The 16,652-nt window shown below is 41.5% G+C and overlaps 1 protein-coding gene across 1 annotated transcript in view; it reads right to left on the bottom strand.

Annotated features, from left to right (window-relative positions):
- The window catches only part of nlgn3a (neuroligin 3a), a 241,061-nt gene that overhangs the window by 73,667 nt on the left and 150,742 nt on the right, over positions 1–16,652 (bottom strand). Inside the window, exon 4 of the mRNA XM_041797607.1 lies at positions 734–919. Within this exon, the coding sequence (XP_041653541.1) occupies positions 734–919 (186 nt within the window). The remainder of the gene's footprint in view (positions 1–733; positions 920–16,652) is intronic.

The raw sequence follows: 16,652 nt of genomic DNA, 5'->3' as shown, positions 1-16,652 counted from the left end.
CGTGCAAAAATACGTGACTGGCTGTAATAATTCCGGGTTAAGAATGATGTGCTGTCCATACAACTCTGCAGAGTGCACTACAACGGAGGAGCTCTAAGGAGCAGTCCATTTACAGAAGCACCTCCTGCAAGATCTCACCTCTAATACTCCATCTTAATTCAGTGATGCATTAGGAGAGCAGGAGCATGAGGGATGTTTATTGCATGTCCAGGTTAAGCACACATGCTGCATTTAGAATTAAAGACATGGCCAACATGGGCGGTAAATCATTATGAAGTAGCATTAAGGTAGCCAGCAGATAAACAACATAGCTTACAAGCAGAACTGTGTGTATGTGAGCGCATGTGTCATTTATAGTGACAGTGGCTGCCACTGAAAGGCTCTTCCTATGTCCCTTTTTATCCTGCTTACAAAGACACAGTATACCTTCATGTTTATTTCTGCCACACAGAGGGGAAACTAACACACCGGGCGAGGACGTCACATGTGGTTTGAAATCTGCCGTAGAGTTTCAATTTCCGTGTGGGAATGAACGTTTCAGTCATTTAAATGCAAACACCTGCTTCTTAAAACATTTGTTACGCTGTATGATACAGTAGAATACATTACTCAATAACTCGCTGGCTGCATCACTGGTTTCTAATATCAAGCAGCACACACCAGCAGGTAGGAGCCCTGCAGCTGTAACACCCCAACCCCCCCTTCCTCTTTCTTCCTATGTGCTGTACTCTACCTTCAGAGTGGTGAGAGAGGGTGAGCAGGCTGACGCAGGATGCACCGATCCCAGAACCGAACACAGTGATGCGGTTGGAGTCTCCTCCGAAGAAGCCGATGTTCTCGCTGATCCACCTTAGAGCTTGGATCTGGTCAAGTAGCCCATAATTTCCTTTAGCAGCCTGGTCACCGGTACTGAGGAAACCTGGAAGACAAAAGCAGAATTCAGAGGTTAAACAGTGGTTCCCAAGTGGCGCCTGTGGTCTCGAGGAGGGGCCCTAATTGATGACAGGGGTGCTAGAGATGAACAATGTGCGCTGTTTTGCACAAAGCAAGGCAAGTTTTGTGTGGAGTTTTCCATGTAAATGTGGTGCTAAAAATAAACCTACACCAGACATCACAAGTACTGAAACACATAGGTCATATCTCAGCTTTGGCTTTACCTGTACAATGCTGGGTATGAAACCGAGAGCTAAAATTTTTTTTTTGCCACATCCTGCCTGTGTGAGATAGGTTCTTTTGTGTACAGTGTCTATAAAGTAAGTAAGAAAGTATTCACTCCCTTGGATGTTTTACCCTTTTAGAGATTTTATAAATCAATCATGGTCAGTATAATTTTGCTTATTAGACAAAAAATGTCAACAGATTTGTACAAAGCAATGGCAATTAAGTAAAATATGTAAGGTAAAAAAAAGTGATTGCATAAATGTTCACACCCTTTAAAGTGACTGACCTAATTCAACAGATGCCCAGTCTATGTCCAATCTTTGTGCTAGTAGTCTCACATGCCAAGAGGCATGTGACAGACTCCATGTTCAAGTGGAAGAAGGTTCTTTGGTCTGATGAGACCAAAATGGTGCTTTCTGGCTATCAGACAAGACACACATTACCACAAACACACCGTCCCCACTGTGAAGCACGGTGGTGGCAGCATCATGCTGTGGGGATGATTTTCGGTACAAGGACCTGGAAGGCTTGTAAAGGTACAGGGTGAAATGAATATGGCAAAATAAAGGAAATCCTAGAGGACAATCTGTCTGTATGAGAACTACAGCTTAGAAGAAGATTTATTTTCCAGCAAGACAATGACCCAAAGCATAAAGCGAAAGCTACACAGAAATGGTTAAAAAACATCAAGGTGAATGTGCTAAAGTGGCTGCGTCAAAGCCTAGACCACAATCCAACAGAGAATTTGTGGCTGGACTTGAAATCGGGTTTTCACACCTGTTCTGCATACAACCTGACAGAGCTTAAGCAGTTTTGCAAAGAAGGGTGCAGTAAAATTCTAGTGTGCAGACATACAGGTCTGATTGAGACCTATCCACAGACTCAGTGCTGTGATTGCAGCCAAAGGTGAGTCCACTAAATACTGACTTGAAGGGGGTGAAAATGTATGCAGTCACTTATTTTACATTCACATGTTTTATAGGTACTTTATATCTCTAGTTTTTATGCATAAGCGCATGATTTCTGAAGTGACATTCCATGTTAGAAATTCAGCTCCAGACTGTCATTTCAACATATTTTCTCTGCAGCTGATATAAACTCTTACTCCTGCACTCTACAGTTGTGATATACTATTTCATCAACAACAAGCCCTCATGCACCCAACTCACCTGCTTTGATTATGGAATGTATGGAGTGAATCATTTCAAGTGATGACTGATGGTATTTGAGTATCTTTATACTCTGTTCTGATGATGAGTACTGCCAAAAGAGCAGGAAGACAAAACATTAACCTAGGAAATGAGGCAGGCAGGATGACCCTTGGACATGTTTTCATCTCCCAAAGAGGGCCAGGTAGAAAAATCTAGGACCCGCTGGGTTTCTATAGACACACAGCAAGCTAATACGATTTAAAAAAATGTATTAAACATCTTTCTAAAGCAGTGTGCGATATTTATTTTCATCTTGCACCTGCAAGTTACAAGGTTATCCGCGATGGCTAACCACACCCTGATTTTGTCAGAGGAACATTGCACCAGATGACAGCCACGGTCAAACCATGACTTATTGCATGACATGGGTGTTTGTAAAATAGGAGTGTGTGTGACCGTATGTCATTTCCACCTTATGGGAAATCAATGGCCCATCTCCTCGGGTGAGCACCTATCATCAGATATATCGAGCAGCCCTGATGAAAACCTTACTAATCTATGAACAACTCTTCACATAAAGGAAGAAAAGGCGTCATAATAAGGATTGCAATAGTTCTGCTGCTTTAAAAAAAAAAAACATATGGACTGCAACCCTCATTATATCAGGGTTAGCATCTTCCTCTGACATATTTCGATTCTCTCACACACTCTAAACGCTCACAACAGGCGCTCTCCGGGCACATTTTCTCCGTGTCTGTGTAATCTTCTATATGATGTCTGAGTCGGACACTGAGTCTCTCTTGGGCACATCAGAGCTCGTGTTAACACACCACCCTCTTCCAGCTCCTCTCCAGGGCCTAAGCCCTGCTGAATGATGGGTAATCGAGAGTCGTGGGAGAAGATCAAAGGCAAGCAATCCCTGAAGTCCCCACGGTGGACTCAGTGTCCATCAAACCCCTGAGCATGCATGCGAGGTGACAGCTAGGAGACATGTGAGGAGAGTGAGACCCCCCCTCTTTAGCGATAACACCGCGCAGCACTTCACAAGCAATAAACGTGTTGGTGTGGAGAGCTCGCCAGCCTTTAGTGATGGTCCTTCAGCATCTAAACATTGTTTCTAACATCTATTTCATGGTCTGTGCCTCTATAAAATGACAAACTCTTTGTTTTTACGTCCTAAGGGAGGGAAAGCAAATACTTTTGATATCAACACTGAAAAAAAAAAAAGATCAAGTGTGCTTTTTTTTTCTTTTTGACCTATGTCAACCTGGCAATACTCACTTTAAATAAAAACACAGATTAGAAAGCAGCTGCTCAGTGCTCATTAGCTGTTTATGAAATGTAAGTACAAAACAGAGAATGGCTGCCAATCCCTATTTCCACGCGTTCTGTGAATCAGAGGCTTTAAAGGGCACAACCTCCTGCCCCATCCCCCTCAAAAGCAAAGCCTCCTTGCCTGGACAGCCTGTTGGCAGCAACAAAGAAGGTGGGCGAGATAAAGGCCAGGCCTGATCATCGGTGTGAGGGAGACAGTGGCACAGGAAGCAAAGCAGGAGACAAATGGATCAACAGATGGTCTCCTTCAGACGCATCCCTGAGGATGACAGAGCAGCAGGGCACATGCAAGAATGAGGGAGCGAAAGAGACAGGCAGAGGAACAGACACAGACAGAGAGAGAGAAAAAGGAAAGGAGAGGAGAGAGGAGGACTCGAATTGAAGAGCTTTTCCCTTTTCCTTTCTCTCTTGTGGCTCCTCCTTGCGCTCCGACATAACTAAAGGACAACAGCTTTTACAAGCATCACCCGGGTGCTGTGGAGAGAGAGGAGACGTGACTCTCCCAGAATAACTCTCATTTGCGAAGCAGTTCGAGCTTTACCAAGTGTGCAGTATGTCAAATGGGTTAAGAAATGTCAGAAGACTGGCAGGTGAAGGGGATTATGTGCATATGTTAGCAAAATCAAAAAGATATGGCAAACAAATATTAAGAGGTGGATGCGGCATGTGCAGAAAAACACACACCTGGATGCTCTAGTTTCTTTTGTTTCACTTGGTTGATTCCTCTGCATCTCAAAATGAAGCCGGCCATTAAAATGTGGAGGTGGAATCCAATATCTTAGACAAGACGTGCTGTAGGCACCCTTTAAAAATACATTTAATATAGCTGCTGGATATGTTTTAATTGGAAAGGTGTCAGAAAGTATTTCTTTTGTGAAAACAATTAAGATAGCAAAGTAATTGTTTTCATGCAGAGCCATACCTATTTTTAAATTTAAAGCACAATGACATATTCATTCTTTTGTCTCAGTGCTGTATAGTGTTTATTTTATTGATACTTTTTCTTGTCAGTCACCTACAGTTTCATCAAATATGCTCCAGGAACTACTTGAATGAAAATACACAATACTCCATATAGTTGATCTTTGTCTCTCCTCACCAAGGATTGAATTATAGATTTGCAGATCTAGCAGATCATCTCGTATCATCAGCCTTGCGTGGGCTTTGGCTGCACATGAACCATGATGTGTAGTGCACACTGTTCACAGCTCCCTCCTACACAGGACCCTGAGATTCTGGGCTGAAAATCAGGGTTTCTGAACGATCTGGTCAGGCTGGTCATGTGCTTGTCTGTACAACTCAGCCTGAAAATCAATAGAGATTTATAATACATGCTGGGTGCCGCTTAATAAGAATTTAATAAAAAGCCTTAATCAGATGAAATAAATCTCTTAGCTCCCTGCTAGATTCCATTTGCAATGTAATTAATTTCTTACAGCTACTTTGAAAACCTTGTTTTGTTTTGATTTCAGTGAATCTTACCGACAGAGTGATGGGCAACCTAGGGCCAAGCCTAATGGAGGGCCCATGGAGGTCAGGAAAACCATGATCCATTGTAAAGTTAATCTGTGATAACCATATTTTATGAATAATAACCACTCCTATAAAAGCAGAAAAAAAAACGTATTTATTTATGCTGTAGCACAATATAGCCTTTTTTGGTGACGTTAACAATGTGGATGGGATGGGCACATTGACTTTACCACAGCTAAGCCGTAATGTGCAAAAAATATCAGGATACCACACAATAGAGTAAACTTTAAGGGAAAAAATAATAAAATATTAGCAAAATAAAAGCAAAAATTGGCAAAAATAAGTGGTTAAAAGAGGTTAAAGAGTGGTAAAATGCATCAAAAGTAGCAAAGAATGGGTATAATAGGAAAATATTGGATAAAGAAGCAAATGCGGGTTAAAAATGGCAAAAATGGGCAGTTAAAATGGTGGAAAGTGGTTAGTGGTAAAAATGGGTTGAAAAGGCCAAAAATTGTGGCCAAAGTAGTGAAAAGAGGTTAAGAAGTAGCAAAAATAGGTTTAAAGTGGCAAAAAAGTGGCGCAAATATATAATTTGAACATCTGAACCCAATGGCACCTTAACACCCTTTTCAGGTCCAAAATGAAGTAACTGTTAGCCAGGTAACTGCTAGCACCAGTGCTAATGATCCAACACACATGCATTGATATCATCATCTAAATGTCACCTATATGGGCTCATTCCCTGCGTTTGTTTGTCTATTCTGTGGGCAGGCCTGAGGCACCTATTTATGCTTTGCTGATTCATCCTGTAGGCTCCGTAAGTGAGAACTGTATTTAACACAAAATGATCCTGTTATCTTTTTTTATCAGGCAAATGTATCATTCCTGGAAAGTCATTACCATGTGAAATGTAAGCAAATCAACTTTTCGATAGAGTGCTGTCAGTTACTTTATTTGACACTGCATTAGCTTTAAACCCACGGGGTGTGAATTCTGCCACCAGGAGCCTCAGAACAATCAAAACCATAATAAACATGAAGATGTGTGGCTCAGCTCTGCTAAACTCAATTCCTTACTTCTTGTTTGAAATTGAGGACTTGGTTCAACAAAACTGTACGCCATGCACTGTATTTACTAAACAGTAAATATATGTTTTTGTTGCAGCAATGAGGAGAAAAGTTGTTAAAGAACCCTTCCTGAGTTGCACTGTGAGCTACTTGTCAAGCATTCTAGGGTTGCTCACAGCACAGACCAGGAAAGAAACTTTTACCAGCTTTTCTCCCTCATTATGAGAAATTCATTCATAAAACCAGATGCTGATTTACTGTTTACTGTGCAGAACCGTCTTTAATTCAACACAACACGTCAGCTGTGGAGGTAGGTGTGCTGAGCAGCCAGCATGATCTCTGCTCGACCTGGGAATGCTAAGTAGGGCCACAATGCTGGGGAGGGGGGGCATACAGCAACAGAAGTAGTTTTTCAGGTAGCATTTGATATTTCCATGGCAATGATGAACAATGTGTCTGTCACAGCAGCTCTGCCATGACAGTCACCATGACAAGACAAGTCCCGGCAATTAAAACATTTAAATATTTCTCTGGTTTTGAAAACTATGGGAATTTTTTTGTGCATGCAAGAGCTCAACTAAAAACATTTAGGGAAAATTTAGAAAACTAGTCATGTTGGCCGCAAAGCATTCTGTGTAGTGGTTTTAAATGGCTGCATTGGTTTTTCCCTTCATCATTTTGATTGTAATCACCTTAATGTGCATCAGAGTAACTATTTATTCATTGTCCTCTTCACTAAAACTGTGCCTGAGTTAAAACTAAAAGGGCCCCATGAAAAACGCTTCACTGGAGGAATAGTGCAGCCATATGACATCAAAATCTTGAATACACTGCACAACAATGGCAGCCTACATAAAAATGGACTTCTTTAGAAAAAAAGTTCTCAAAATGTAAAATGATTATATTTCTTTGTAAAACATACAAATAAAAACACATTAATAATAAACTAATAGAGATCACATCCCCTTATATGCAGGGTTCCTTTTGAAAATCATTAAAAAAAAAAGCCAAGAAGTAAATAATTGACAATTATGCTGATGGTTTTGTTTGCTTCCATTGCGCAACAGAGGCATTAGTAAGCATTATTATCATAAATCGTTTTCATCACCATCTAAAAATTCTAGACAGGAGCTAAAAATGATCTGTTGAATTACATTTTCCATCAGCACTATAATAGCTGACACTCAAGCCAGTTTAATTCATCATCATCAACATCAAAAAAATGAGTGTTCTGTTTCTTCAAGATCCAATGCTGTCAAAGTAAAGTGAATTATAATTAATTTGCATTATTTTTATTTTCCTGAGACAATATCAATCTAGCCAGTGGGGACTCTCTGACATCTGTGTAGAAATTAAAGATTTTGTTTTTCAGGTCCAATCCAGGTCCTGTACCTTCAGGCTGGCACCTATGTCATGCCTTTTATTCAAAAAATACTTCATTGTGCTTTTTTCCTTTTACAAAAAGAAAAAAAAGAAATATATATATATATATAACTTTGTTCAGGCAGAATTTGCTTAGTGGAAAATGTTTTTGTTTAGACAAAGCAATTGGGCAAACCAAGCAAAAGAAAATGCCCCGAGGTTACAAACTGTAAAGAAATCAAAAAACTTATTAAAATTCAGGCAACTTGTTTAATCCATTATAAAACTGAAATGTACTCTATGAGGTCCACTGAGAAAAGGACCTGTCAGAAAATAACATCCCATATAGTCCATTTACCCGTCTGCACATGCTAGTTAAATTCAAAATTAATTTTTCAAAGGTCTTCTTTAAACAATAACATATTTATAATAGAGTTAATAACAGCCCTCCCTCTGTATGTCTCCTACATGATTACATGATCTGTTTCTGTATCATGTCTCTTAGCTGCTCTCCCCTAACACTGATGTGGTACACTTCTAAGCTGGTATTTTGTCCTTGTGGCTGCACAGAGTCAGAGATTCAGTCTGGATCTCAGCTGGAGTGGCAGCAGTGATTGAAGCCTGGTCTCAGCCGGGTCAGGTCACACCTGTCACCTTACATCGTCTTTGCTGGACGAAATGTGTGTATACTACAGCTGTACCCCCCTACGAGAAACTTAGTCACCTTAACATGACCAGAGAGTTGGTTTATGTATACAGCATGACAGTGTCTTCTCTCTGCTGTGTTTAAGGAGGCGCCATTGTGCCTGAGGCGGTATCTGAGAAGCATACACGGATGTTCAGAGACCAGGAGATCCCCCCTAAATTGTAGCACCTCTCAACACTTTGTAACATCCACAGTCTCCTTTGAATTCAGGCTTGGGAAGGGACTTTTAACGTTGTACTGCTGTATTAAAGGTTGGGAATTAAATAAATGTGAATAATCTAAAGGATTATTATCCAACTTGAACTGCTCCCTAAATGATCAGTGGCTAAAAATCAATGGGCAGGAGAAATCTTGAGCGTTATTAGACCATATTTCAACATTTTAGAAAATGCTAATTCATTAGCTTATATTACACAAAATCTAACATTCCTAAAGAAAAGTCTCACATAAGAGGAATGGCCTTTAAATTCTTGTCAGTAAAAATGTTAGCAGTGGATCTACACTTCCTCTTGTGTCTAGCTAACATTAGCTTATTTAACATTAGCTTACAGAACTATTCACTAATAGAGGAAAGGTTAAAAAAACAACAACATTGCTGCATCAACAATGAACTTATGTCTCTCTTATTTTATTTAGCTTTTCGGTAAACGTACAAGCACGGCTAACGATGGTGAACAGGGGATACATGCCTATCAACCAAGCTTTTTAAGAGATCATGTTAAAAAACAGCTAACAATTATCCATTTCTTAGCTAACTTTGGAGGAAAAGCCTTTAAATTCTTACTAATTTTTCACACCACCTGGTTTTCTGGAGAAATATTAAACGTTAAAATTAAGCCACATTCTTTCTATAGTAATCGTTTTTCTAATAGGCTACGCACTAGCTTATGATAGAGAACCGCTAGCTATCCCCAGGCTTTGATAGCCCATTCTTTGCTCATGTTAACATGAGTAAAGAATTTACAAAGAAGAATACTTAAAAATGTGAGAATTGGTATGCTTTTTGTGTTAGCTGAGTAAAATACTCTATTGAGTTTGCAAGCTAGCTTGCTAACTCCGCTAGTAGGGTTAGCAAGGACTGTATACCTCTAGTTTCTTGCCAATCTTAACTTTCTACACTGCTAGCAACAGTATCTTTGTTGTCATATAAACTCTGGACAAATTATAAGGAAGTTGTGTTTGGTAGATTACTTCCTTTCTCTAACAATGCTTTTTGGCAATAAATCTTACACTGTTGGAAAGCCTGTTTATTTCCTCCAATGAGGACAAACCTTGTTTTTCCAGTGAGGAAGATGCTGCTTCACACCATCACACTGCCTCCACCAAAAGAAGTTACTCCATCCATGCAGCAATCAGCATAGATTCTCTGTGTCTTCTCCACTGCAATCCAACTGCCACTGGCAGAATCTAGACTCATCGCTGAACATAATATACCTCCACATGTTCAGGTTCCAGTGCACATGTTGCCAATGCTAGTGCAAACAGGCTGTCATGGCGGGCCTTCTGGCAGCCCAGTGAGACAGGAGATGGGCTGAATTCAGTCTGTTTCGAACTGTAGGCAGGGAGCCAACGGCCATATTGTCCTGCAAACCTTGACTGCAAATCTGTAGATGCCGCCCACAGTTCCTAAGTGCTGACAGGGTGGGAAGCTGTCTTCTTCTTGGTTTTGTGGAGCTTGAATGTCAATTCAGTCAAATGTGGCATGCTAATTCTTGGAGCTGACACCTCCTGCCCGCTGTAGCAACTCCAAAGCTCACAGTTGCTGACAATCAGATGCCTGATTGGCACCTGATTATCAGCACCTGGGGGTACCAGAAACTCAAGACAAGAGCCAACAGCAACGACAAAATAAGCTGTTTGGCATCAGCAGAAGGTTTGGGAAATTTTTCATGGTCACAACCCACATCCTCAGCTCTGCTGCCCATTCCACAAATGCATGATCCTTACAAATATGGCACCATTTAAACAGGCTTTCTATTAAAATAAGGTTTATTGCCAATAAAACACTGCTACAACAAATTTCCATACTTTTTGTGCTAAGTTTAAATGGTTTCAACTTTCAGTATGGCCTGGTTCTTCTTGATTTTTACTATTAATGATCCTCAGGAATGATAGTGATTTTTTGGTTCTTTATGCATGCAACCTGGCTCACAGCAGCACAATATTGAGACAGCATTGGAGCCATGTAAATATGGTGAAGTCCATTTGCAAACACAGGCCCAAATCCCTACATCACCTGAATGCCATCAAGTTTATTAAAAAAAAAAGACAAAACAAACACTAGTCCGGAGCGTGATGCCACATAATGCATTCTGTGTCTTGATCATATTTTATCAATAAGCACATGCCTCTATCTCGGTCGTCTCTGCTCCTCCTGAGCCGCTGCACTGATTTCCTTGCCTTTCAGCATTGATATTGCTCTATTGATTATGATTTAAATGTCTGTTTCCTATACGCTGGGCTATAACTCACAGTGTAGCGGAAAGAGGTGATGATTATGATCGCTCCGACCCCAGACATCTCTCTTAGCCTGGTCTCCCAGATAATGGAATGTGTGTGAAGTAATGGCGAGGAGGAGGTGCGGGTGAGAAGAGGGTGAGGAAGGGTTAGGGGGAGGGCAAAAGCTTGTTATTGAGCTGAGGAGTGAGCTTACACAGGGACAGATGAAGGGAGTGGATAGGGAGGAGTGGAGGAAAAAGAAGGAGGAGGATTGGAATAAGAGCGCTGACGTAACCGAGGGGTCGTTTCTTGGCTTTTCTGCTAGATTCATTCTTGCTTGCACTTTGCTTCTTTCTCTGTTTCCTTCTCCCTCTCATCCTCTCTCAGCCGGTTAACAAGGCCGTCTGTGTCCAAACTCTCCTTTGGTACTCCCTCTCTCTCCCTCCCCTCCTCTTGCCCTCTCCCTCTATCTTCTCTCCCCTCCTCTTCTCCGGGGAAAGAAAGGCCCACACAGTCGCAGCCTTGACAGCCTCCCCTAAGAATCCCCCACAACAAAAGAGCTCCAACTTCCCCCCCAGCCAGGCCCGGGCTGAATGGGAGCCTCTGGGGTGTGGATGAGGAGCAGAGGAGGGAAGGGGGCCACCCTCCACACGGACACATAAAGGACCTGTGTGTTGGGCCGGGGACATACCCAGCGGTTCATCCTCCTCATGGGGAGTCATTCCCACAAGATTTTTCATCCTCTTTTTGGGCGATGAAGATATCAGCACACAGACAAGGCTCTGAATAATGAAAAAAATGGGATTGGAGAGGGAAAGAGGTTAGGAGGAGGGAACTGGCTCGAATGAAGGTGACTGCTACTTGGATCAGAGTACAGCTCCTGTTTACAGCTTGCTGCCCAATAGCATGGCTGGACAAGTCTGATCTCAGAGAGGGAAAATGAGAGAGATAGAGAGACAGAGGAAAGAGAGGGGGGTGGAAAGACAGAAGGGCAGGCAAGCACAAAAAAGCCTCTTTATGGCAGCCTGAACACTGAAAGCCATTTACCCAACTCCACTTCCTTGTTTCCGGTAGCGAAGAAAATAAAGACTCGGTTACGAAAAATGTGCTTTTTGATTGTCATGCTACAAATTACAGCTTCTATATAAATGAATGCAACAAGACAGCAGAACCAAACTAGAAAAGGGTAAAAAGAATTTATGTATGAGCTTCTGATTTCTCTTGGCCTCATTATGAATCAATAATTAAAGAAAATATCAGCCCGCCTTGGATCGCAACAAAGTCTTTGAATGTTTCAGCGGGCTTGGCCCTCGACACAGGGCGAGTTCAAACTGAATGAAAGCACCCTCGCCGAGCTGAAGGTCTTTGCTGCAAATGTGAACAGACTGGTGACTAACAGGAAGCCTAAATAGTTCAGCTCGAGTATTAGTCTCAGTTGCACACGGTGACACAGATAGATGCAGTGCGTGAAGCGACGCTGCAGCCATTCTGCGTGCTGGAAAAGTGGCTGCATGGTCTGATGCATGATGCTGAAGATAGAGCATCAAGCATACTGTGCTGCGGCTGCTGTGTACAGACTGAGCCACTCAGATGGAAAATGTGGTTTGTGTGCAACAAAGCGCTAAAAAAAGAAAAAAAAAAAGAGAAAAGACAACAAAATGTCAAGAGGGAGAAAATCTGCGGCTCACAAACACCAAAGCTCATCTGACACATATCTGAGCCTCTAAAACCCAGATCTCTTACAGACAGACAGACAAGGGTTTGTCACAGCAGACGGGATGGAAAACAGACACTGTAAGTCCGCGCTGGTGGTGCACGTGGCAGCTGTTGGGCATCCTGCATGTGACTTCGGGGCTGCTTAATCTGATTGTGTGATGTGTCCCGGTGGTCAGGCGTCGCTATTCAAGGGCTCTGTGAACAGCAGCCCTGGTAGCAACTACAAATGAGCAGTTTGCATATGTATGACCCCTGGCATCTGAACGCCACTCAATCAATCACATACTGCTGTCGGCTTTCATTTTTTTGCTGCATCTCTCCCTCCTCTGAGTCTCCTTGTCATGTTTCCTGTCTTCCCCTGCTCTTTTCTCTCCCACTACCTATCCATTTCTCTCCCCTCTGCATCTCCCAACATCTCTCCTTTCTCTGAATACCACAGAGCAGGTCCTGAAAGACAGCGAAATGCTTTTACATTAAGGGGAGCTTTTGCATCTCACAGCTGGTGCGGAGGCGGGTCTGCACGCTCCCACAGAGGGAGAGGGGGAGACTGGTGTTGGAGAGACATGACTGTGAGGTTAAGCAGCGCTTTGGTTCCACTTGGAGGAACATGCATCGTGGGGAGATATTTCATGAGCCATTTACTCCTACTGAAGTTGGATATTAAAAATAAAAACATCCTGCATTATGCTGTCGGTCCTTTGTTCAAACAGAAAAGAGACAATGCATGCAGGGTGCTGTGTCTTGCTTTTTGGCCCGTGGCTTTTTGAGTTCAAAGACCTGGTGTAAAACATGACATCAAGCCTGGATGATGTAATATGAGGGCGGGGTGAGAAAGTAAAGCACCACCCAGCTGCAGCAGATGAGATATCATGCAGAAGATCAGAGCCCAGCTTTATCAAAGCACATCAGTGGAGCAGGGCAGGAGAGAAAGGTCATCATTTAAAGGATCTTCAAAGCTCCTCAGGTTGGAGTAGCTCTGATCGCCAGCCATAATAAGCTCAAGTTGGCCGACCCCTTCTCTCACCGGAGCACAAGACAGCCACCCAGGCAGCCTCTTTTGCAGCTTTTACTCCTTATGAAGTTATATTCATTCATTGTTCATTTGAAAAAAAAAAAAGCCTGCCAACTTCAATTGTAAATCAATGACAGCAGTTTAAATGAACATCTGTTTTCCTGAGGTTTAGCACTGTGGTTTGTTCTGTATGACTGATGTTGTATTTGTCTTTGCAAGGGTATTATATTTTTGGCTCAAAAAAGCAGAGCTGCTGCCAGTGGGGTTGTGTTCTCATTTGGAGCTGGCTCTAAATTTACAAGAAGCAAAAATTTGAAATTGTCAGGAAACATCCGATTTAATCATCTCATCAAAAACAGAGAGCAAAGTTTACACTTCTTCATCTTATCTGTCAGTTATGCTGTATCAGAATGAGATTAAATAACACTGACAGATACTTTGTATCGCAACCTTTACCATCGTGTGAATGTGGTGTAAATAGATAAGTGTGACCTACAGTGTAAAAAAACACTTGACAAGCGGAAGTCCTTTCACAATTTTTCATACATAATGAGCGCTCAGTGAGGAAAGGTTGATATTCGGCTTTTTTCCTGTACTGTCAATAATTCTCATTCACAAAAGTACTCTGATGACCACTCAACATTCACAGTGTTACTCTGATGACCACTCATCAAGAAATGTTTGCTTATTACCTCAGTGCAGCCTTTGTTGTTCATATAACAATCCTTTACAAGACAATATAGGCATGCACCATATAACCAGCATGATACCAGTATGGGATCTTTAGAAATTCAAAAACTGATGAGAAACAAAATGATTTTTCATCTATCAGTCTGGAAAGGGCTAGAAAGCTATTTCTAGGGCTTTGGAACTCCAGCAAACCATGCTGAGAACCATTATCCACAAATGGAGAAAACTTTGACCAGTGGTGAACCTTCCCAGGACAGTGTTTCCCATACATTAATTTATTTGTGGCGGTCCACCACAAATAGATTTTGGCGCTACCTGTTCGCCCTCACTCTGTGAATGTAGCGTGACATTAAAATGACTTTACCGCGAATATCCGAGTATAAATTATGTGGAAGTTTTGAGCCGCCAATGTACATTTCTCGCTGGGGTTTCACTTCTCACATTGTCCCTGAATGCATCTCTCACAGCAGAGAACTGTCTTTCTCTCCAACGCCCATCCAGAAAACTCTGCACATGCACGTTTTTGTATCAGCGGCGAGAGAAGCAGGGGACAGGACCATAAACAGAGCAGCATGGTGAGTTAGCAGCTAGTTAGATACCTTTTAAGATGGATAATGAGAAACATGGCTGGATCTGCAGTGTTGAGCAGTCGTTCAACTTTGAAAAGGAGGAGGTCAAACTCACGTGGTATTCATTAAAATATGCCTCAAGATGACTCAGAGAAAACAGCGGCAGGAACACAACACGCCGCTAAAGACATGAGACCAGTGTTGTTGAAAAGCCAGGATTTAAAAATCTCATAAAGACAGTTAACCCAGAATCCGAGATTTGCCTTGGCACTAGCATTTTGCTGAAAACTCCCTGCCAGAGTCGTACATGTCAGAGAGAAGATGGCCCAGCAGTGGACTAATGTGATCCACTTCTCCACAACAACGGAGCCTTAACTCAGTCTAACAGTTCAAAACACCGACAACAAGGAGTTAAAATGTTCTTGCCTCCAGACAAGCCCCCCCCCCATGATCACACAGGAGAGCTTCCTGAATAAGGTCTAAAGATGCTCCTGTGTTATGAACTTGTCAGAAACTGGTCCAGTGCTCATCAGCACAGATAATGGACTAATATAATCACAGCTGTGAGCCTGAATGGAGGACTAGACTGCAGGGTTTTGGCCTCTGGCTGCATGCAGGATTGATGAGTTTTGTGTAGGTTTGCTTCACCCTTAATGAAGGAAATAATCATTTTATAATCATCAATAGTAAACATAACACAGAAAACATCTCAGGACTGTCCATACACTGTAAAAGATAGAGTATTTCAAAATTTATGTATGTTTGATTTATTGGTAAAAGATTGAATGAAGTCCTTTTCAAAATAAAACTGATTAATTTTTCTTTATATTGATTTTACTTTCTGCATACAATTTTATTAAAAATCCAATAGAACAGTCTATTTTAATCACCAAACTAGTGTCATTTGGGGCCGAATTAACTCCAGCTGCTGAGAAACCATTTCAAAATATCGCAATATATATCGTGTATCAGGATATAGCAAAAATCAGTCATATTTTCTGAGATGTGAAGCTAAACTTCCCTGAGGAGACAAAATAGCAAATTTAACAAACAATAAGCAGTTTCATTGTTTCATTGGTGAATGCAACAATTTTGATGACTGGGATGCTGCTGAGGAACCAGAGGAAGAAATGAAGAGAGAAGTGGCATTAACACCAGAAAATTTAAATCAACTCAAAAATGAGAAGGACACAATCAACAGGAGTAAACAACAAAATGGGCGATTAAAACACTGAGAGACTTCCTTGCACAAAAAATGGATGGATTCAACTTTTGAAAACTTCCCCGTCAATGTTCTGAATGAAACCCTGTGGTATTATTCTGTTTATTCAAACAGAGCTGGTCTTCTAAAACAAAGCTTTCTATGAGATGACTGTCTTTGTTAACTTCCAGGTTTATTGTCTCATCACAGATGACTCTCCATCTCCTGGCCTTCACGCCTTTTCATTGATAAATCCGTTAAGAAAGGACAAGTTTTTTGTTCTGTTGCAACTTCATATAAATGGCTGTCTCAGTAACTGGAGTGCTGAACTAGGTTTGTATACCCAAAGAATGTTATGGGACTGGAATGACTATTCCAGTTATTAGTCAAGCCCTCAGGCATTGCTAGGGACAATCTTTAGTAAAACTTTCTAATTTGATCGCAAACGTATGAAATGATAAATTAGGAGTTTTATTAATTCTTTTTTGGCAAGTGACCATGGTGTAATCAGAACAATGCCCTTCGAGGTGTCCAATTATCAGGGATTGATGACCAATGGAAGCCTGAACCATCGGACGTGCAGCAGATGACAGTTCAGACCTTCATGAAGTTATAGTTATATTTCTGATAATTGGACACCTCATCAGGCGTTAACCCTTGTATAATGTCTCTGGGGTCAGAGGTTCTAGGTCTATCAACATCAATATTCATTTATTGATATTGTAATTATCAGCTACTGACTATGAGCAAGAATCCTTATAAAGCACCTT

The sequence above is a fragment of the Cheilinus undulatus genome, linkage group 10 (genome assembly GCF_018320785.1).
Source record: "Cheilinus undulatus linkage group 10, ASM1832078v1, whole genome shotgun sequence".
Lineage (NCBI taxonomy): Eukaryota > Metazoa > Chordata > Actinopteri > Labriformes > Labridae > Cheilinus > Cheilinus undulatus.
The sequence above is the reverse complement of the archived record's forward strand: the minus strand, read 5'-3'. Positions and strand labels throughout refer to the sequence as shown.